Here is a 23,191-nt window from a genome sequence, read left to right on the forward strand (position 1 = left end):
TAGCACTGTCTAATTGCTGACAATGTTTATCACTTGTCAACAACACCACCTCATAATCAAGTGCTTAGAATCGCTGAGTTGGTACTTGAAGATCTTAAGCTTGATTCTGGCTTGGGGTGGGTGCTATTGATCTTAAATGGAACACGTACATCAAATCTGTTGCCAAGGCTGCTGGAAAAATGGTGGGATCTTTCTATCGATCCGGTAGATATCTCACTGCTGATGCTATTCTCTATCTATATAAGAGCCAGGTACGTCCAAGGATGGAATACTGTTGCCACATCTGGGCAGGAGCTGCTAGAAAGGACTTGGCCTGCCTTGATAGAGTTCAAAATAGACTTCCTAGCCTCGTAGGAGATGTCCTTTTCTCTTCCTTGCAACCTCTATCTCACAGAAGAGATGTTGCGAGTTTGTCTCTGATGTATCGTTATTTTCATGGAAAGTGTTCGACTGAGCTTCAATCTATGGTTCCACCCTCGCCAAACTTTCACAAGAAACACTCGTCTAGCTGTAAACACTATCAATAATTCCCCCCACTCTTTATCTGTGCCTAAACCTAAACGTAGATTCCATGAACAAAGCTTCTTTCTTAGGACTGCACGCCTGTGGAATTGTCTTCCGTTTTCCTGCTTTCCGGCTGACTACAATATGGTTGTCTTCAAGTCTAACGTAAATAAGTTCTTGATGAGCCGTTCCATATAAGTTATCAAATTTACCAAATTTTCATTACTAATGATTACTATATTGTCCAATTTCTACTGTACACTCTTTAACCCTTATCATTGAGTGGCCTCTTGGCCTTGATAATGTGGTGATGCCTATGTAAAAAAAAAACCCACATATACATATATATACACATATATACGTGTACATACACATATATATATATATACATATTTACAAATATATATACACTTATATACATATTTACAAATACATATACACATGTATATACACATTTACAAATATATATATACACATATATATACATATTTAAATATATATACATATATACATATATATACCATATGTATACATATATATAGAGATTCTCACATATATATATGAAACACTAGACTAGCTGAAAACATTATCAATAATTTTCCCCACTCTTTATCTGTACCTAAACCTAAACATAGATTCCATGATCAAAGCTTCTTTCTTAGAACTGCACGCCTGTGGAATTGTCTTCCGTTTTCCAGCTTTCTATAATATGGTTGTCTTCAAGTCCAACGTGACCAAATTTCTAATGAGCCGTTCCACTTAAGTTAACAAATTTACTGAACTTCCATTACTATCGATTACTATATTGTCCTTTTGACTACTCTACACTCTTTAACCCTTATCCTTGAGTGGCCTATCGGCCTTGATAAGTGGTGACGTTTATGTAAAAAAAAAAAATTAAAAAAAAAGCACCCTGACTGATACAGCAAAACAATACGTCGGTGGATGATTAAAATTTTTGTTTTCATTTTACTAAAATGATTATTTTTTATTATAATTCTGTTTACTATTTCCATATTTTAAGAGAAGTTAAGTAAATCCAATCTTTTATAGGAAATGAATTCCAAAATGTGAGATTTTTTGTATCTGAATAACCATCATAAAGAGAAATATGATAAAAAAAAAACGTATTTAATGGTAAAAATTGCATGATTGCGTGAGAAAGAAAGCTGAAAACAATAGGGAAGGACATCAATTATTCTGAATGTAATCCAAACACACACTGAGTTGTGCCTGCAATCAATATAACACTCTTACACTCCAATAATGTGTGGAGCAGTTTCTATGTGCAAAGATTTGCAAATAATATAATCAATACTGAAGGACACAAACTCAAAATGAATGGCAACAAAATTCCCAATGAAATCAGGTAGGTGTAGTTTATATTATTATGATACGTGTTCATAAAATATGTTTAAATATATTTTTATTCATGCAGATTTCGTATTTATTATTTCAGAGTCAATTCTCTTTTAAATATTTAGCATTCCAATCACGTTCTCTACCTTTTGAGCTATCGACAGATAGATAAGAAAGATTTAAAATTAAACCATTTTAAGCTATGAATTAATTTGCACATGCGCAAAAGTAATAGAAATATCTCAACAAGTTGAAATGAATATTTTACATTTCAACTTGCTGACATTTCTGTGCGCATTATTCATTCATCTAAACAAAGAGTTTACTCGTTATAAACCATCCTTTGTGTATTACTGTTTCCTATTATTTTTAGTGTTATGTGATCAGTAGTTTAAGAGTTTTTCACACAAACAGACACACATACATATATCTACTGTTTTATTTATATAGATTAGAATGAAATTGGATATGCTTAGTTTAATGGAATAGATGTAAATATTATAATTAGTCAATAATAATTGTTTCTTTTCTTGTCTTTCATATTTTGCGTACAAGTTTTAAGTTAAATAATATTCATGCTGGCTTGTTCATAAAATTCCGTTCTCAGTATTTCACTCAATATTGAACAACTTAAAATAAAACTATTTACCTAGCAAAATAATGTTTCATTTATTTTAAGATACTCTTATTCTTTATACAGAATTAAGATCTGGTCTTTTAAAGAATTAATTTTTTCGTTTACTTTAAAGTTGAGTACTTTTATACCATTGTGACTAACTTAAACTATTCTCATACTTGCAATGATGTTTTTAATCACCGTTTCAATCTTACTGGTTACAGTAAAATTGAAGTACAATCAATTGTGCTTTTTTCGAAACAAAATATGAAGTTGAAAATGAAGAAAAAGATAAAAATTAAATTTAAAATTATTGAAAATTATTGAATAATTTCAATACTCATACTTTCTCATATTTAAATCGATTTGAAAAAATAACTTTGATGTTATTAATATTATTGATTAGCATTTCAGAATATTGTGTAATGTGAAGAAGAAGAACAAATACTTGTAATAAAAGTATAAAATAAAATAAGAAACTTTATTAAATGAAATAAAACAATAAACAATATTAACAAAATTTCTTAACAGGCTTATTAAATTTTCAGGGACTTTTTCTTGCAAGTTTTCGTTTAACATAATTTCATATAATTTCCTTATATTTTTTCATTGTTAAACCACTAATATTTGACAAAAAATTTCACAAAAAAATAATTTAGAGAATGAAAATAATTCCCTTTGTTTATCTCTGTGTGTTTTCTTACTAATGAGTTATCACTTAATAAGGTCAATAATTGGTCGAGTATAAGGGTTAATCAGATGGATGGGTTAGTTAAAGTCAAATTATAAAGAATATTATGAAAATATTTAAAATGATGAGTAGCATGAACAAAATTTGATTGCTTATAAAGGTACTTCTGTAGTTTAAATCACGTTTTTTCGTGAGTCTTGCTCAGCAACGCCTGGCAAACGACGAAAACCGCCGGTTTATACCGAGAGCAAAAAGAGATCCGAGATAGCAGACGGCAAAAAATTGGAAGAAAACAACAGGAAGAAAGGAAAGAGTTTCATTGCACTTCAAAGAAAAAGAAAAAAAAAGGCAGAGTATCGTTGCATTTCAAGCAACAAGTCTTGCAAGGAGTTCTGACAAGGAAGAAAAATGAACAATTCTAGGCTGGAATTTATTTGTAAGTCTCCGGAAACGATTCTCGCGTTTTGTCAGGAAAACCGACCGTTAAAAAAGGGTGCAAGTCTATAAATCTGAAAAAAATCTTTATAATGTACGTACTTGTCACTGCATGAAAATGTCATATTCCAAAAATCACGTAAATCGATCAAGTAGTTTTTTTTTATTTAAGAAAATCAAATATTATGAGAAGTTTTATCGAAGAAAAACTTCCCACCATCTTGTTTTTGAATGGTACACTACTAACGACACCTATTGGGAATATAAGATCGGCAAGGGAGCAGACAATCGACTTGCCACACTATAGAAAAAACTTGGAAAATTAAGACATTTATAAGTTTTTGAGGATGTTGAAAACGAAAATAACGTTTAAAATTCCAGCAAACGAGTAGTTTCCAAGATATGAAGAATTTTACGTAAATTGAGCACCCACATGTGTAAAACACATTTGCCGAATTTTTGTTGGAGGAGCCTCAACGTGTGGGTGCAATTTACGTAAAATTCTTCATATCTTTAAAATTACTTGTTTGCTGCAATTTTAAACGTTATTTTCGTTTTCAACATCCTCAAAAACTTATAAATGTCTTAATTTTCCAAGTTTTTTTTTCTATAGTGTGGAAAGTCGATTGTCTGCCCCCTTGCCGATCTTATATTTCCAACAGGTATCGCTAGCAGTGTATCATTCAAAAACAAGATGGTGGGAAGTTTTTCTTCGATAAAATTTCTCATAATATTTGATTTTCTTAAATAAAAAAACTACTTGATCAATTTACGTGATTTTTGGAATATGACATTTTCATGCAGTGACAAGTATGTACATTTTAAAGATTTTTTTCAGATTTTTATAGTAAAAAAGATTACTAGTGGCCCATTTATAGGCTTGCACCAAAAAAAGTTTAACAAAAAATACATATATACCCCCACCCCCAAAAAGTGATGTTTGTTCCTTTAAAGAAAACATACTTTTTCATTAATTCAAAGAAAAAATAACTTTCCATACACAAACAAAACAAAAAATGTATTTGTTCACTAATTCAAAGAAATAAAACTTTTATAACGAAAAAAAAAACAAACACACACACACACACAGTCGCCATTAAAAGAAATTAAAATAAAAACAGCAACAAAAAACAGTAGAATTTATGAAATTATTACGGTGGGTTGTTTGTTTTATTTACTCTTTTTTTTTTTTTTCGGGTACTCTTGCATAATTTGACCCGGATTCTCGGGAATTCCCGTCAAGCATGGATCGGGCGGGATTGGCAATCATCGGCTTAAGCCGTTGTAACAGACGTAGAAAACAAACAAACCGGGGAAAAATACAAATGCAAATCATAAAAAATATCAAAAACCTACCTTTAAAGGACTGGAAATACTTTATTTTATTCAATTATTTTTTATTTATTTATTAGCTTTTTGGCAAAAAATATATCAACAAAAAGTTTTTTTCGTCAAAAAAAGATGTAGGCACCAGAATTAACCCCTCATATGTAAAACGATGTAACTTTATTATAAATTATTATCAGTATAACTTTGTACCATTTAAAAGAAGAAAGGCAAAATAAACTAGTAATTATTTTTTTTTTCATTGTACGAAAATAATGAAATTGCGAGACGAAAATCGTGTTTACATAATTGGCACTTTAAAATAACGTTTCCATGTTGTAAGCATTTCGAACTTGAAAACATACCCGTGTTTAATAAATCTAGCAAAAATCAACTAATGGTCACATTTTCGTGAAATTTTCGATGCTTATCCATTTTAGAATGAAATTACATATAAAATGCAGTTTCTGTAAAATACACAAGAGGAATTTATTTTTTTTATTTTTTTTTTTTAGTGCGTGTCCCCCGCATATTTATTTTTTTTCGAAATTTGAACAAAATATGTTTACATCGATCGAAATTTCTGTTTATTATGAAACATAAGGGTTCAAATAAGTAAAACATATTAATTTTTTTTTATTTAAATACGGATATTGAACAAAAAATTACCTTGAAGTTGCAATTAATAAATTGATATAAATTTAATATTATTATGTTTTTAATAGCGTTTTTTTTTCTAATTAATATACACTATTATCAGTTGAATTGCCAAGGAAAAAAAACTTCCTAAAAATTAATTAATTTTTAAAAGATTAAAATGATTAAAATTCCATTATTTCAAAATGTTCAGTTACAACATCGATTTTTAATTAATTGCGTTTAATTTTTTTTAATATTAAGCTTTAATATTGTAATGAATTTCTTTCCTACACACTCAGTTTACTCCCTGCAGAAGCAAATGAATTCCACAAACAAAAGCCATACCTTTAAACTCAAAATTTATTAAAATCATAAAATTTATTAAAATCATAAAATTTCAACACTTTTTCTAAAACGCTGATTGCCTTAGATAAGCTGGAATATCTTGTAATATCCAATGCGAAGGTATTTTCAGAAGGACGTGTCTCCTGAGAGTACAATTAATAAAATAACAGACATATAATTATTTGCAAATATTAAGGTGGTGAAAACCGCCAATATTATTCCAAACCGGAATTGTAATCACAAATAAACCACGCTAGCAAAATGTCCGCCAGCAATTAATCTACCCCAAAATTAGGGCGAATGCTCTAAGGAATAGGATCAAGTTACACATTTATAACTGACTTTGAAATTCCCGAGCGACACCAAGGACGCCTGACAAAATGGGAGGGGGCGGAATTAAACCCTTTCCTGCCCACTATATCTGCAAATATAAAGGTGGCGAAAACCGCCAATATTATTCCAATACGGAATAGTAATCACAAATAAACCATGCTAACAACATGGCCGCCAGCGATTAATCGACCCAAAAACTAAGGCCAATGCTCTAAGGAATATGTACAAGCTACACATTTATAACCGAATTCGAAATTCCCGAGCGACACCAAGGTGCCTGAAAAGGGGGGGGGGGATTACAACCTTTCCTGCCCACTATCTGCCAATGTTAAGGTGGCGAAAACCGCCAGTCTATATGTCTATAAAAGTGAACGTTCCTGTGTATCTGTGTGTGTCTGTGTGTGTACATTTCCCTACGCAATAACTCTGTCAATTTTAAGTCTACAGACTCGAAATTTGATATACAGGCTACTGAGATTTGAGAAAATCTTTGTGATCCCTTTTCGGTCAGAAATTTGGCTGTTAAGGGGTCAAAGTTCAACGATTTGACCTTTGAGAACTCTATACAACTTCTCCGACAATTTTGGGTGTAAACACTTGAAATTTTCGATGTAGGTTCCTTGGACAGGGATCTAACTTAATAACTTGATTTGACCACAAAACATTAAATGTTAAGGGGCCATAACAGGGGTCAAAGTTTTTAAAAATTTGACCTCTGCGGTCTCTACCAAATTACTCAGACAATTTCTTGTTTAAACATTTGAAATTTTACATAAAGGGTATTCAGAGATAGGGTTAGCTTTTCATCGGTTTGGGTCGAGAATTTTTAGTTACCAGTATATAAATGTATGTATGTATGTATGTTTGCATGTCTGCCTAAAACTTTCGACAGAGGCGACGGATTTTTACAAGATCTGTATCATTTTGAAGTTCAACCTTTCAAACGACAAATATCGAAAAATTGGCTAAAATCATTGATATTTTCACCTTCAACTCGGCACTTTTTTTACAGGGGGTCGCTTTTTTCGCCGATATTTTCGAAAGCCATCCTCTCCTTTCGATTGTCTAGCCTATTAAACCTTCGTCACTTTCGGTTTGGCGGTGGTCGTAACAGCAAAGTTTTTTCCCCGTTCTTTTCCTCCTTTACGGCACGGGTTCGAGCCTGCCTTCCTACTACCACGTTTTTATTTGCTCAACATACACCCCCAAACACCCGGGCAACGCCGGGCTGAAATGCTAGTATTATTCCAAAACATAATTATATAATCACAAATAAACACGCTAACGAAATGGCCGCCAGCAATTAATCGACCCCAAAACTATGGCTAATGCTCTAAGGAATATGAACAAGTTACACATTTATAACCGAATTCGAAATTCCCGAGCTACCAATGATACCTAGCAAGTGTGTGGGGGATTAAACCCTTTCCTGTCCCCTAAAGATTTTTTTTTTAATAATAAAATTTCAATTAACATTATAATTTGAAAACTGACAACAACAGCACTAACAATTAATATACATTAAACATGGCATCACAATAACAATCAACATTAGCATCTCAATTTAAATACGCTAACGAAATGGCCGCCAGCGATTAATTTCAATTTAAATTAATCAATGATTTAAAATCAATTAATATCCAATGCGTGCAATAAACACATTCAAGGTGTGATTAATATTTAAATTGCGAAAAAAGATTCAATGCGTGCAATAAACACATTCAAGGTGTGATTAATATTTAAATTGCGAAAAAAAAATCATTAACGATTTCTTCCTTCCTGTTTTATTTTTACGTCTGCAGAATTTGAACCGAAGTTTTTTTGTTTTTTTTTAATTTAGTCATGTATATGATCCACGTGGGATCTTAAATTAAAAAATTCAGTTATAATACGCCAATAACTTACACCCCAATTTCCAGGCCGAATTAATTTATTATCTAACGTAATTTCAAAGGTAAGAAGAATTCCAAACTTTCTTTACTTATTTTTTTTATGCAAACAATCGAAAAGTATCAATGTCTTATTAGTTTTTGCAACATAAGTTACATTAACGAAATAATTACATTTCTGATTTAACGAAACAGAAAAAATATTTAATTTTTTAATCTGCTCAAATTATGAAAAAAATCTGCTCATCTTAAATCAAGAATTTACACAAATTATAACTAATCATTACGCTAGCAAAAAAACGAGATCTTATTACGCTTTTGCAAAAAAAAACTGAGAATATATTTAAACTAGTCATTTTGAAAAAAAAAAAAAAAACGAGATCTTGTTACGCTTTGCAAAAAAAAAAAAAACTGAGAATATATTTAAACTAGTTATTTGGAAAAAAAATGAGATCTTATTACGCTTTGCAAAAAAAAAAAAAAAAGAATATATTTAAATTAGCCATTTTGCAAAAAAATGAGAATCATTTTTTTTTTCGTCGTTTTGCAACAAAATGGGAATGTAAGAAATTTCCTACACACTCAATTTACTTTCAACAGAAGCAAATGAATTCTACAAAAAAAAAGCCATACCTTTAAACTCAAAATTTATTCACAATGTAACAGCAATGAAAGTTCTTTGGTTCTGGTAAGTCCTTTTGCAAAACGGTGGCCCGATTTGCTACTATACGCATGGAGCCTTTAGTTCAAATTCCTATTGTTGAAATGTTAGTTCGTTATTCCTTTGGAAGGATCCATGATGATTATGGAGAATATGGCAGGAATGATGGCGCCTATAATCAGGCATAATGTGAGCCCCTTGGGACTCAAGAAGAAATGAGGTAAGATCCAATATTTGGACAATAAACATGATGAACAGTTTCTTGAATGCCATCCTTGATCTGAATAGATTCAGCAATATAAGTTGTCTCTGCTTGTAAAGAAGTTTCCTTCGTTCACCGACTGTTTGGTGTCCGTGACGGAATTGTCTTGGCTCCCTAGAGAAAGAACTGCTGTTTGAATCTACCCCGTTCCGTGTTTTTTCTTAGACTGAAAAATAAACGCATCAATACAAAAAAGGCGTGAAGTCAAATCACCTGGTACATTCAAATTTAAACCAATCACAGACCGGCTACTAGAACTGTATGGCCGGCCTAAAAGGAAGATGGCGGTTGCATGTGGAATTTCTTACAATATAAACATGGCTCTTGCCAGCTATTTTATCACCAGATTAAAACCAATTAAAAATATTATTGCACAAAAAATAAACATTTTGTAGATCCACTGTTGTGTGGCAGGGGGCTCATATTAGGACATAACGGGACATGTATAACGGGTTCATGTAATACGAGGACTCAGAACAGATGACGATGATAATGAGGGAGACATTTATAACAGACTGGGATGCTTCTTGGGAATTTCATATTATTAATACAGACTGCATGATATGATGCGACAGTTCTTATACGCATATAGAGAGGAGGAGATACTTCACTTATGGTGATGGTGGGGATGGACACATAATACTTGGAAGGGGTTACAATGTTCGTTACAAGATGATGATAAACACATTTACCTTTTCTGTTGTATGGAATGACGACACGAGACAACAGTTACAAACATAGTTGGTTTCATTATTCTTCAAACGGTGATGTCAGGAATTCAAACTTTGATTTACATGGTCTATTTTTCCTCTCTTAACTGATTCTCTCTCATCAACTCTAACTCATCAACTGACTTCTAACTTCTAACTCTTAGATTCCTATATTGAGAAATCTCCTTTGTTTATGACGTCAGAAGTGTGGTTTTTCAAACGTGCCTAATTTTCACGTGGCTTTACATATGTTTGTCCAAACACACGTTTGGCAAATAAAAGAATCCTCAATTCGAATTCTAACCTATTTTTAAACAATATATTTTTAATTTGCAATGTCCATTCTTTTAATTGACATATTTAATATTCAGATTTCTAAAAGAATGGACAATCGACTCTTTTTTCGACATAAACAATATTTAACTATTTCTAATAGAATTAACAGTGGACATAATTTCTAACATTCCATTTTCCATTTAACACTTGCTTACAGGGTTCGATTCTAGTCTAATCCTAATATCATGTTCACTTATCTAGTATGTCTTCTTACTTACATGAGAAGAGACAGCCCTTTCATGTAACACCCATTTCCTTCCTATTTTTTAAAAAATGCATTTTTAAATTCTAGTACATTTTTTCTCTATATCTATACAACCACCTTGGCTAAGAAAGATCAGCCACGATCCAAAAAAAAAATACTTTGTTAGTCAGCCCTTTTCCAACTGACTCCATAAATTATATTTAGACCAGAATCTCTATCTGATCTCCCTGGCATATTCATTTTGGGTGTAGGGTAGTATCTCCTATGATCGATATCAGCTGTTTCATCCAGCCACCATTATGCCGTAAACCGAGGTCCCATTTTACCTCTTCACAAGATCGACGACTCTTCGTCCAAATGTGTTCTGATCATTTCTTTTGCATAGTTGTTCTACTAATAATAAGAGCTCTGTCTTATTTTCTAACTATTTTATTTCTTTTGGAACATACATCAAAGCTCATTTACTTAAAGTTTTGTGGTTGGCTTCTAATTATTAATTATACCTTTTCTTATATGCATATAGAGAGGAGGAGATACTTCACTGATTCACTCGGACTTCTTTGCTTGGACTATTGGAACTCGATAAAGACTTAGAAAACATCACCCTTAAGTAAATAACCCCCCCCCATCTCCTGCGCCAAAATTCCTACTTTCGCACTGAATTCTAACTATGGCTGGATTTCTGTGACTTTTCTTTTTCCCCCTCAGAGCATCCAAGATCCCAAAACAGGGATATCCCGTGTACATTCATCTCTAAAAAAAAGTATAAGGTTATATCTTTTCTTTCTACATATTGTAAGAAATTCTCTTACTCGTTTTTGCCTTTGACAGAATGAAAGAGACACAGAAAAGCAACAAAGGCTCACCTTAAATCCAAGAATAAAAATCCAAGGGTAAAAAAGGAGTCCATATTGCAAAAGAGTGCCCTCTTCAGCTTCTGCCAAATGGCGGGTAGTTCTTGCCTTGAAAGGCGAAGGTAGTTTTCTTCTTGTTGAAGATGCTGGTAGAATTGGCCGCTCGTTGAATTGGTTGAGGGTTCTCGAAATCTTTCCAGACTGTCGAATACGAACTACGCACATTGCGATCGAAGTTCATAAAATAATATGCCCCCTTGTGGGCAATGTTAATGAAGTAATTATTCCGTAGAACATTTTAGCCTCTGGCTAGTATCCACATTTAAATGAGCGGAGAAATAAATGGTGTAGAACCCTGCCTTAGTTCATAAGGCCTGGAGCGAGATTTCGCGTGTCGGCTTTGCTCGGCATCATATTGAAATCTGTTTTTTGAAACATAATATTCCCGCCACTTCTGCATCCTCCGCAGCAACTGAATCAACGCAATACCATTGGTCGAAATAATCGCGTGATTTGCAATCACGCGGTTATCGCCTTTGCATTCTGAAATTTCTAACACACTGCCAAAGGAAGGAAGAGAAAGAAATGGATACTCATTTCTTTCTTTTTTATCGGGAAATTAAGGATTGTCGCCTATTTGGACAAGTTATTACAATGAATTCTGTCCCAAAGGACTTAATATTAACACAATAATAGCAATTAAATGCAATGTGTGTCTGTTGTCAATCTGAACTTATAACGATCTCTCTATGGCAAACAGAGAATTTATTAGCAATAAAAGGAATGACTCTACTGATGAGTCTATAAAAGGAATATACAATTATTAACTTGGTGTTTGGTCCGCACAATCCAGACACACCCGTCTTTCAGCACTGAGGCTGAACGAACCTTGTTGTCCTTTCCGACCAATAATTTTACTACCTTACCCAACCCCCAGAAGGGCCGGGACTTATTAGGAGCTTTGATAAGAACAATTTCACCCTCTGATATTTTAGCGGTTTCATTTTCTGTAATGTGGGCGTCTACTTCTCTAATTGAGAGCAAGTAGTCATTATGCCAAATACGTTTGAATTTACTGACAAATTCATCCCTAATTTCAAGGGAATGTAAGAGCGAATTTCTATTTGGAGGTTCTGGACAAGGGTCCTCTGAACCGCTAAGATTGATAAGCAGGCGGGGATGATATCCTGTCTGCAAAAAATGGTTGGGAGTCAACCCATCAAGGCCTCTATCAGAAGCCGAAATAAATGTTAGTGGCCTATCATTTATGGCCTTTTGAACATCTGAAAGGGCGGTTAGGAACTCGAAATAACCGACCCTCCTCCTACCCAACAACTTGGAAAGACACTGTTTCACAGTTTTAATTAATCTCTCCCATACTCCACCATGCCATGCAGAGTACAGGGGAATTGTATAATGAACAATAGTAGTGGATTTGAAATATTCTCTAAATTCATCAGACACAAATATGTCTGATAATATAATACCCGACGCTATGAAAGATTTAGCATTGTCGGAATACATATGAGTTGGTACACCAAATAAGTTGGTGAACCTAACGAACGCTAACAAGAAGGATCTTGCGCTCATGTCCGGTACCAATTCCAAGTGTATGGCACGTAAACTCATGCAAGTAAACAGTAGGATGTACATTTTGACATCCTCATTATTGTTTTTGACAAAAAAATGTCCAGTAAAATCCACCCCTACACATTTGAAAGGCCGGACAAAATTTACTCTATCAGAAGACAGTTGAGACCCAGAGGGAGCTTTGTACGGTAGAGAATTAATTCTCTTACATTTAACACAGTCACGGAGAACCGACTTCACCGCCTGTCTCCCTTGGGGGATTCAAAAACCCGATAGCCTCACCTTGCTAAGGGTTGAATTTGCTCCCATATGACAACAATTCTGGTGAGCTTCAATAATGACCAATTTGGTCAAGTGGGTATTTTTTCCTAACAATATAGGAAATTTCACTTCATATGGAAAAACCTCGGAGTTCTGAATACGTCCTTGAGTCCGTATCAGTCCCTCCCTATCTAGGAATAACCCAAGGGCCGTAACTCTTGGGGGAGCAGCCCTATTAGAGGGTTGTTGCAAATAAGCGAGTTCTGTGGGAAAGGCTTCCCTTTGTAAATGAGAGAAGAGCAACAATTTAGCTCTCTTGACGGTGTCAGTCTTTCGGTGACGTAATTTATCACCGAATCTCAACTTTTTATAAGACATTAATAGCCTTAGTTAATGAGGAAAAATCAGATATTTTAATTGGCAAGTGATTCTCGTTAGAAGCAGTTTCATCCGAGAACATACATGTTACCATCTTCCTGTTAACATTGTTAAGACAAGGCAAGGGGGACGTGGGCCAGCTGATTTCAACTTGATTAAGCCAATCTGGTCCGCAGGTCCAAAATTTGAAAAATTGTTTGAACTTAGAGGCAGTAATACCTCTGGTTAAAAGATCAGCCGGATTATCCGACGAAGGAACATATCTAAATTTAGGGTTTATCCCATATTTAAGTTTGATGTTTTCAATGAACTTATTAATGTCAGACACGCGATTTTCAATGAATATATTTTTTTTCGCTACCTTCCCATTCAAAATCCATGACAGGGCTACTTGTGCGTCAGACACGACAAAAAAGGATTTGATATTGATGGGCGCTAGAGCACCCAAAACTTGTGGAATAACTTTAAACGCTAGAAATATAGCTAATAATTCCAAAACAGGTAGTGATTTTCCCTTGATGGGTGCCACTTTTGCCTTGGCGAATATCAAGGAACACTGAGCACCTTGTTTCGCATACACGGAAAACCCATAAGCATGCTTAGAAGCATCGCTAAAGCAAATAATTTCAACAGGGGATTCCGCTAGGAGAGTACATCTAGGAAATTCAAAGTTCCCTATACAATTCAGCTCGTTGGCATGTGCTTGCCACGTGGCCTTAACTTCTTCAGGGATTTGTTGATCCCAAGACAACTCCTTTTTCCACAGTTGACTAATAATAATCTTCCCCTGCACGGTAACAGGAAAAAGTAAAGATAATGGATCATATAGACTTGAGACTTGAGATAATATCTTGCGTTTGGTATTGGCATTGCCATCAATTACAGATGGAGCGAGTTTAAGGGTATCCCTTTCAACAGAATATTGATACCCCAGCACCTTTTCAAAGTTGGGGGAAGAAGACGAGATAGTACCGTCTTCCATCATTTTATTTTGTATGCTCGTGCAATTGGAGTTGCAGGATTGGAGTTCAAACCCCGCTTCTCCGAGTCTGTCGCGGACTTTATTATACACATGGGTTAGAGTATCTCGGTCACTATTAGTAGTAACTAAGTTGTCAACATAGAATTTATTGGAAATCGAATGTGAAGCCAAATCAGCTTCATATTTTTGGCATGATGCTTAAGTATAAAGCTTAATATAAAAGGGCTGGCATTGAACCCAAAAATAATAGTATTAAATCGATAGGCGCACAATTTGCCATCTACCTTGAGGAAAAAAAAAATCTATTTTTATCTTCAATAGATTTTAACCTGATCTGTAAAAAAGCTTTGCGCAAATCGCCCAAAAGCACATATTTTTCTTTTCGGAAAGCTAGTAGAATATCTAGCAACAATGCAGTCATGTTAACACCCGAATAAGCAGCGTCGTTAATCGAAACACTACCTTTACGTTTCAACAGACAATTGAAAACAGGGCGGATTTTTGTAGTTATTCCCAGACCTTCTTTAATTACTGGCCGATAGGGAATCCAGTTATAATTCTCATAAGTTCCATGGGGAACGGAGAAAGGTTCGATAATTCTGCAGTCTTCGTATTCTTTGAAGCCCTGTATATAATCGTTATACAGTCCTTTTCCTTCCAAGGACTGGGCCACCCTATGCATTATTCGCAGTGAAGGCACATTATTGGACTCCACTTTGAGAAGCTTGTCATGCTCCCAAGGCAGCTCGACCTAATATTTTCCTTCCTTGAGAACTATAGCCTCTTCGAAGGCATTTGTTTTTTTCTTATCAATTGAAGACAACTGGTTGGCATCCTCGATACCTATGGAGTCCAGAGAAAAAAACTTTTCTACTCCATGTTCAACAGCAGGACCATCAAAAAAAGGTTGCAGCACATCATCGTAAGATGCTACTGGCTTTAATACACTATCAATTAAATATGACTGACACATAGGGAGTGTTTTAATAACTTGATCGAAGGCTGGCAATTTTTCCACAGCCTTATCATTTTTGTTTAAAAAACTTGACCCCTCACCGAAGGGAATGATATAATTGGGGAGTTTCCAAGCGGAACCTCTTAAGCACTTAATTAAACTGAGATTATGGATTCTAGGAATAAGATCCAGGCCAATGATACCGAGAATGTTAGAACCGTTTAGTTCAGAATAACCAGGGCAAAACTTATACCCTTTTTCAGTTAAATTCGACGTAATCTCATCGAACCTGTTTACGTTAAATTTCAATTTTAAATTTTCAGCAAACAATGCAGAATGATAAAAAGGACGCTGATGTCCCAATTTAATAGACACTTCCAGCTCTGAAAGATGTAAGGACTTATTCCCCACGAGGGTATTGACGGACATTTGTATCGCCTCAGGATTTAGATTACGGTTGTGAATCAACCGGTCCAGAATTGTTTTAGAGAAAAAGGATTTTTGGCTACCCGTATCTATCAGACAGAAAAAATAAACCGGGTGCCCTTTAACCTTCATAGATATCTTGAGTACAGGACTAATACTCTTGTCCTGATCCGCCACGAAAGTACGTCCCACTAAGGAACTAGATTCTTTTGGACACATTAAGGAATAATGGTTTTTTAGACCACAATTACTGCAAGGGAAAGGGAACCCCTTAACCCCCCTGCAACTGGACTCTGAGTGCTCACCGAGGCACCGGAGACATAATCTTAATTCTTTCGCTCGAATAATTTTAGATTCTGAATTTGGAAATTTAGAACAAACTGACCATCAACCTGACACAATTTACAATTTTTATTTTCGCCATTTTTGACGAAAGATTTAGAGTTATTATTACTCTGAAAGACTTGATTTGTTTTGGCTCCAAATTCTTCGCCACGAGGGTTCCAGCATTCAACGAACCCGACATGTTTGGCGGGAATTTTTCCCGCCTTGACGCATTTAAAGGCGACGCCATTATTATGTCTATAACGTCAAACGTATACGTTAAAATAGACTTTAAAGAAGGAAACCGTTCACAGGATTTATTCATTATTTCTCTGCGAACACTGTTCGGAAATTTAGCGAACAGAATATGAGCTATCAATCTTCCTGAGGTGGATTTATCTGTAAGAAAATCCGTGCCAAAGGAATTATCCATCTCCGTCAGTTCAAGTTTGACTCGCTGGACGAGGATTCTGATATCCCTCAAAGACGCAAAATGGTCTGGTTGTGGAATAATGTCATCGAATATTTTGTTCATAATTGCTGAAGGATTTAAATATTTTTCCTTCAGACACTCCAAAGCTGCTTCGTAATTCTCGGGAATCACATCAAACCTAGAAATAATATTAAACGCCTCTCCTGATAATTTGGATTTTAGCAATAATAATTTATCTGCACTTTTCATGTTCGCAGTACAGAATTCAAATTTCCTTAGGAACCCACGGAATTCAAACTTATTGGGAGTTGGATCCCCACTAAACGGGGGGGGGCACTCCAACTCCATTTTCATGGGAACAATATCCCTTGATTTCTCAATCTCCGGTTGGAGCTCAGCCAATCTGTCGTGGACTCCCGCTTTAAACATTTCGAAATCTCGACATATATTTAGTCTTTCCTCATCTGGGGACTTGAAAATTAACTGATCTAATAAATCGTCTACTTCAGACAATCGTTTCTCGATGTCGGAAGAAAAATTATTTATACAACGCCCACCTCCTCTCTCGTTCATCCAATCCAAAGAAGCCGTTATACGAAACTTTTTAGCTTCTATTCGACCAACAAGATTTGAATTTGCCATGTTCGAAGGACACGACACGAGAAAAAAAAATGGCCGTTCCCACGTGGGGAAATAAAATCAAAGGGCGCGAAAAGGATTCTCCTACGAGAAGCACTACTATCTGAAGGGGGTTACGTCAACAAAATTTGAAACTCTCAATTAACAAGGAATTTAAACCCATAAGAAAAGTTCAGACCGACATTCGACAACACATTTCAACAATGAATCAATTATAAATTCAAGAATCAATATAATTTTTTTTTACATACATTATTTAAACGATTACAATTATCGTAAAATATTTGAAAGGTATTTTTTTTGTTTTACGAATTAAAACTTCAGTTTACACTTTACATGAAATAATATTTATTTTTCTTTCAAATGAACTTCAGTTACAATTTATTGAAGGAATATTTATTTTCAATGAATATGTTCTTTTATGGACCATTACAATTTAGTATAAGAATGAATATTCAATATATTATTTTTTTTCAAAGCACATGGTCTTTTAAGGACCATTACAAATTAAATACAATAATGAATATTAAATACATTATTTTTTTTAAAGGTGACACAATGAAAGGAAAAAAAACCCAAAATAATGTGGGGGGGGGGGAATCGAAATCTTATGCAATAAAACGTTATTACTCATAAGAAAAAAAAATTGGAGGGGGGGGGAAGGAATATCTTTTGCAATAAAAACGGTGTAAGAAATTCTCTTACTCGTTTTTGCCTTTGACAGAATGAAAGATACACAAAAAAGCAACAAAGGCTCACCTTAAATCCAAGAATAATTTTATTTACAAAAGGGTAAAAAAGGAGTCCATATTGCAAAAGAGTGCCCTCTTCAGCTTCTGCCAAATGGCGGGTAGTTCTTGCCTTGAAAGGCGAAGGTAGTTTTCTTCTTGTTGAAGATGCTGGTAGAATCGGCCGCTCGTTGAATTGGTTGAGGGTTCTCGAAATCTTTCCAGACTGTCGAATACGAACTACGCACATTGCGATCGAAGTTCATAAAATAATATGCCCCCTTGCGGGCAATGTTAATGAAGTAATTATTCCGTAGAACATTTTAGCCTCTGGCTAGTATCCACATTTAAATGAGCGGAGAAATAAATGGTGTAGAACCCTGCCTTAGTTCATAAGGCCTGGAGCGAGATTTCGCGTGTCGGCTTTGCTCGGCATCATATTGAAATCTGTTTTTTGAAACATAATATTCCCGCCACTTCTGCATCCTCCGCAGCAACTGAATCAACGCAATACCATTGGTCGAAATAATCGCGTGATTTGCAATCACGCGGTTATCGCCTTTGCATTCTGAAATTTCTAACACACTGCCAAAGGAAGGAAGAGAAAGAAATGGATACTCATTTCTTTCTTTTTTATCGGGAAATTAAGGATTGTCGCCTATTTGGACAAGTTATTACAATGAATTCTGTCCCAAAGGACTTAATATTAACACAATAATAGCAATTAAATGCAATGTGTGTCTGTTGTCAATCTGAACTTATAACGATCTCTCTATGGCAAACAGAGAATTTATTAGCAATAAAAGGAATGACTCTACTGATGAGTCTATAAAAGGAATATACAATTATTAACTTGGTGTTTGGTCCGCACAATCCAGACACACCCGTCTTTCAGCACTGAGGCTGAACGAACCTTGTTGTCCTTTCCGACCAATAATTTTACTACCTTACCCAACCCCCAGAAGGGCCGGGACTTATTAGGAGCTTTGATAAGAACAATTTCACCCTCTGATATTTTAGCGGTTTCATTTTCTGTAATGTGGGCGTCTACTTCTCTAATTGAGAGCAAGTAGTCATTATGCCAAATACGTTTGAATTTACTGACAAATTCATCCCTAATTTCAAGGGAATGTAAGAGCGAATTTCTATTTGGAGGTTCTGAATTGGTTGAGGGTTCTCGAAATCTTTCCAGACTGTCGAATACGAACTACGCACATTGCGATCGAAGTTCATAAAATAATATGCCCCCTTGCGGGCAATGTTAATGAAGTAATTATTCCGTAGAACATTTTAGCCTCTGGCTAGTATCCGCATTTAAATGAGCGGAGAAATAAATGGTGTAGAACCCTGCCTTAGTTCATTAGGCCTGGAGCGAGATTTCGCGTGTCGGCTTTGCTCGGCATCATATTGAAATCTGTTTTTTGAAACATAATATTCCCGCCACTTCTGCATCCTCCGCAGCAACTGAATCAACGCAATACCATTGGTCGAAATAATCGCGTGATTGCAAATCACGTGGTTATCGCCCTTGCATTCTGAAATTTCTAACAGTATTTACGGCATATTTCATTTTTTTCTTCCTTCTTATTACTATATGTGAGTTACCCGTGGTACTGACCCTCACAGTCTTTATAACGTATTCATTCCCACTTTCCGAAATTTTACTTTAAAGATTCTTGTCGCCATCACACAGTGCAAGTGGGGTGGGAGATGGGCTGCCTTGAGCGACTGACTCGCTGGCTTTTTGACTCCCTTCCCTTTTTTTGCCTGGTACACGTATCTAGTAGTCGGTCTTTAACTGACCTGTGAGTGTGTGCGCTTCTCTCTCGCCCCATCTCCCTCTTTACCTCTCTCTCTCTCTTTCTCAATTTGAAACGACCTGTCTGTTCTTCCTCCTTTTTGCCCTTTGCTATTGGCCAATCACAATCCTTGTGGAACTTCTGGCAACGCCACAGTGCCTCGTTTTATGTGCCCTTTTAAAAAAAATCAGTTTGGAGGTTGGCCATCTTGGAAGAAGCATCCTTTAGACTCCGTTGCTGACCGTTTTTCGGCAACGTATTTTGTATATTTTTTATCCTTTTCTGATAGTGGAGTGTTTTTTAAAGGAATGTATTGAAGTGTTTGTAGGCACCTCCCTTTCAAAGAAGAACATTCGACGTGCCGTCGATAAATTTCATCTAATTTAAACGTTGGGTAGAGAGCCCAACTATAAGAACTGTATTGAAGTGTTTGTAAAACACCTCTCTTTCAAAGAAGAACATTCGACGTGCCGTCGATAAATTTCATTTTATTTAAATGTTGGGTAGAGAGCCCAACTATAAGAACAGTGTGGGAATTTTTGAGTAAAACTGCTTACTCCAAAGAAAGGAGGAATAAGGAGAGAGAGAGACACTGACAACCCTTCATGAAAAGGAGAGTGGACCATTTGTTTGGAACCCTATTTCGGGCGAGAGAGACATTTTAAAAAAAAACCTTTGAAGGTTGGTTTTATTTGTGAAAAACCACGTCTTAAAGGACTCCCTGTTTTGAAATGTTTATTCTCTTTTCATTCAGACTTCAAGTAAGCCTTTGATTTTTAAGAACATTTTCTATATTTTGAAAAGTCTCCCTTTTGAGAGACCATTTTAAAGTGAATTTTTGCCCAGTTGCCTTTTTTCCTTTTTATATTGAATGCCTTTTTGTCTTTGATTTTTTCTCCCTTTTTTTTTCTATTTGTTATTAGTAAATTTTATTTTACAAGCTTTTGGGGATTCAAAGCAACCAGCCACCTTTTTCTTTAAATAAACATTTATAATTCTAACAGTTTACAGGGTCTCAATTAATTACCTTTTATTTCTCTTTGTGTTGTTGCATGACATTATTTTCTCATTTTTTTACCCCAATCGTTTCCCAAAAAGACGAGTTTTGGCGACACCCCCAGAAATTTTCGTCACCACGCCTGCCTTTTTAATTTATTGTGCTGCTGAGACTTATCCTCTGCTCGGTGCCGTTACATGCAGTATGTTTTAAAAGCACATAATATCGCAGGTTCCCATCTGTATTTTTCTAACAGGGGCATATCTAATGATGTCCCCTGGCAAGTTACTCTTCTTGCGAAAAATGTTATGGACATAAAAAAAAAGAAAAATTCTTTTGGCTTATCACATTCGAAAATCACTCAAAATACCCGTTTACGCTATTTTCTCTTGTCCACTCTCTAAAATTCTAACTTATTTCTAGGCCAACCATTCGTCTTAATCATCGTTTCATTTTTATTTTCTTATGACGTGTTTTTTTTTTTCGATTTTAATTTATCTACTTAATTATGGCTTGAATTCCTGACGACAAATACAATACATTATACATACATTTAAAAACAATTTTTACAATATTTGTTCAAACATCATATCTTCTTCAAAACAAAATGCATCAGTACATTACATTTAACTATTGTCTAGACAAAAATCGTTCCAGTTATAACTTTTTCAAAAACAATTTTTTCCCTATAATCAACAACACAATAATAACAAAATTCTGTTTAAAAATACTGAAACATACAGAAAAAAAAAATTCGTGATTCAATACTGTCCGTTTTTTTTACCCTTTTTTTTCAAAAAAAAAACAAACACCTGGAAAGCTGAAAAGTTCAACTATAAACATAAAATTCTTTTTCAATAAAAGTGCATTCGTACAGACCTTTTAAAATCATATTTACACAAACAAAATTCGGTGCTAATGAACTTACTGATCCGCGCTAATTTTTTAAATCGTATTTCCAAGTTTAATTAAAGTTTATAATATGTTTTTTTTTTATTCAATTGTAAGGTTAAAGTACAGAATAGGTACAAAAATTATCTGTGTGTGTCTGTATATTTCGAAACAATGCAATTTCATTCATCAATGAAATACGCTAAAGTATTGTTGTGAACTTGCTTTTTTTCTCTTTATACGTACATATTTTCTAGCCGATTACGGTCCGTTTCTTAATTATGCTTTAAATATATATTCGTGGGTGGGCTTTTTGTTTTATTTATTCTATTATTGCTGCTTTTTTTCTTTGCGGCACATCGTCCCTTTTTTGTTTTAAATACATTTTTTTCCTGTGCGAGGGTTTGTTTTCCTTTCTTCTCATTTTTTTTCTTGATTATTGTGTTTATGTGTGTATTTCGTCTAGCAGTTTTTTTTTTTTCACGTTGTGTTTTTTTTTTCTTTTCAAAGGACCCTTAGTTGTGTTCCGTGGTATTTCCAAGGTTCGATTTTTTCCGCACCCTTGAAGGCTGCCCTGGAAACGAACACCAAATCAATGTATATGTAGTGTAAGCAGGGTAGCACTGTAGCAGGAGGCTCATATCGGGGACATACATAGCGGGACTCATAATACAGACAAAACGATAGTGATGATGAGGGAGAGAAGACATTTATATATATTACATATATTATATATATTACAATAATTGCTCAAACGGAAACGACATGGACATGCCCCTGGCTACAACGGGAATTTTTTGTTTGTTTTTTTACAAGGTGGTCACCACATATCAAGGCCCGGAAGCCACTCGGGGATAAGGGTTATTGCGTGTACAGTATGTTAGTATTGGGGATTTGATAAAGTGTCTTACTTAGGGGCGGTTCATCAGGAATTTGTTTATGCTGGACTTGAAGATATCCAGGTTGTAGTCAGGTGGGAAATAGGCAAACGAAACAGAGTTCCACAGGCGTGCACTTTTAAGAAAGAAGCTTTGTTCATGGAATCTACGTTTTGATTTTGGCACAGTGGGGAAAAGTTTTGACATTGGTTTCAGCTAGACGGATGTTTTTCGTGAAATATTGGCGAGGAGGGACCAGAGATTGGAGCTCAGACGAGCACTTGCCACTTGACATGGATGTAGCGATAAAACAAAGACAGGCTCGCAACGTATCTCCTGTGGGAGAGAGGTTGCAGTGAAGAGAAAAGGGCATCCCCCACTAAGCCACGAAGCCTATTTTGTACTCTGTCAAGGAAGGATAGGCTCTTTTTCGCAGATCCTGCACAGATGTGGCAGTAGTACTCCATCCTTGGATGTACTTGGCTTTTATATAGATAGAGAATTGCATCAGCAGTGAGATATCTTCTGGAGTGATAGTAGGATCCTACCATTTTTCCAGCGACCTTGGCAACTGACTTGATGTACGTGTTCCATGCGAGGGTTACAAATCTACAAGGCACGTAATTCTATTGGAGAATGTAACCGACCAGTGGCCCAAGGGTAATCAAACAGCTACGTGGAAGAGTTTAAATCAGGAGCTCTCTTTTTTGCTCGCCACCCACCTTAAGGGTCCTATCGATCAAAA

At 35.1% G+C, this 23,191-nt stretch overlaps 1 protein-coding gene across 1 annotated transcript in view; it reads left to right on the plus strand.

The window, feature by feature from the left end:
- The first annotated feature begins 1,748 nt into the window (after window positions 1-1,748).
- The window catches only part of LOC145252660 (uncharacterized), a 684,850-nt gene continuing 663,407 nt past the window's right edge, over window positions 1,749-23,191 (plus strand). The window contains exon 1 of the mRNA XM_080112433.1: window positions 1,749-1,873. Coding sequence (XP_079968559.1) covers window positions 1,842-1,873 — 32 coding nt within the window. The 5' untranslated portion in view covers window positions 1,749-1,841. The remainder of the gene's footprint in view (window positions 1,874-23,191) is intronic.

This window comes from Euprymna scolopes, chromosome 29 (assembly GCF_053919585.1).
Source record: "Euprymna scolopes isolate OS-2025 chromosome 29, ASM5391958v1, whole genome shotgun sequence".
Classification (NCBI taxonomy): Eukaryota; Metazoa; Mollusca; class Cephalopoda; order Sepiida; family Sepiolidae; genus Euprymna; species Euprymna scolopes.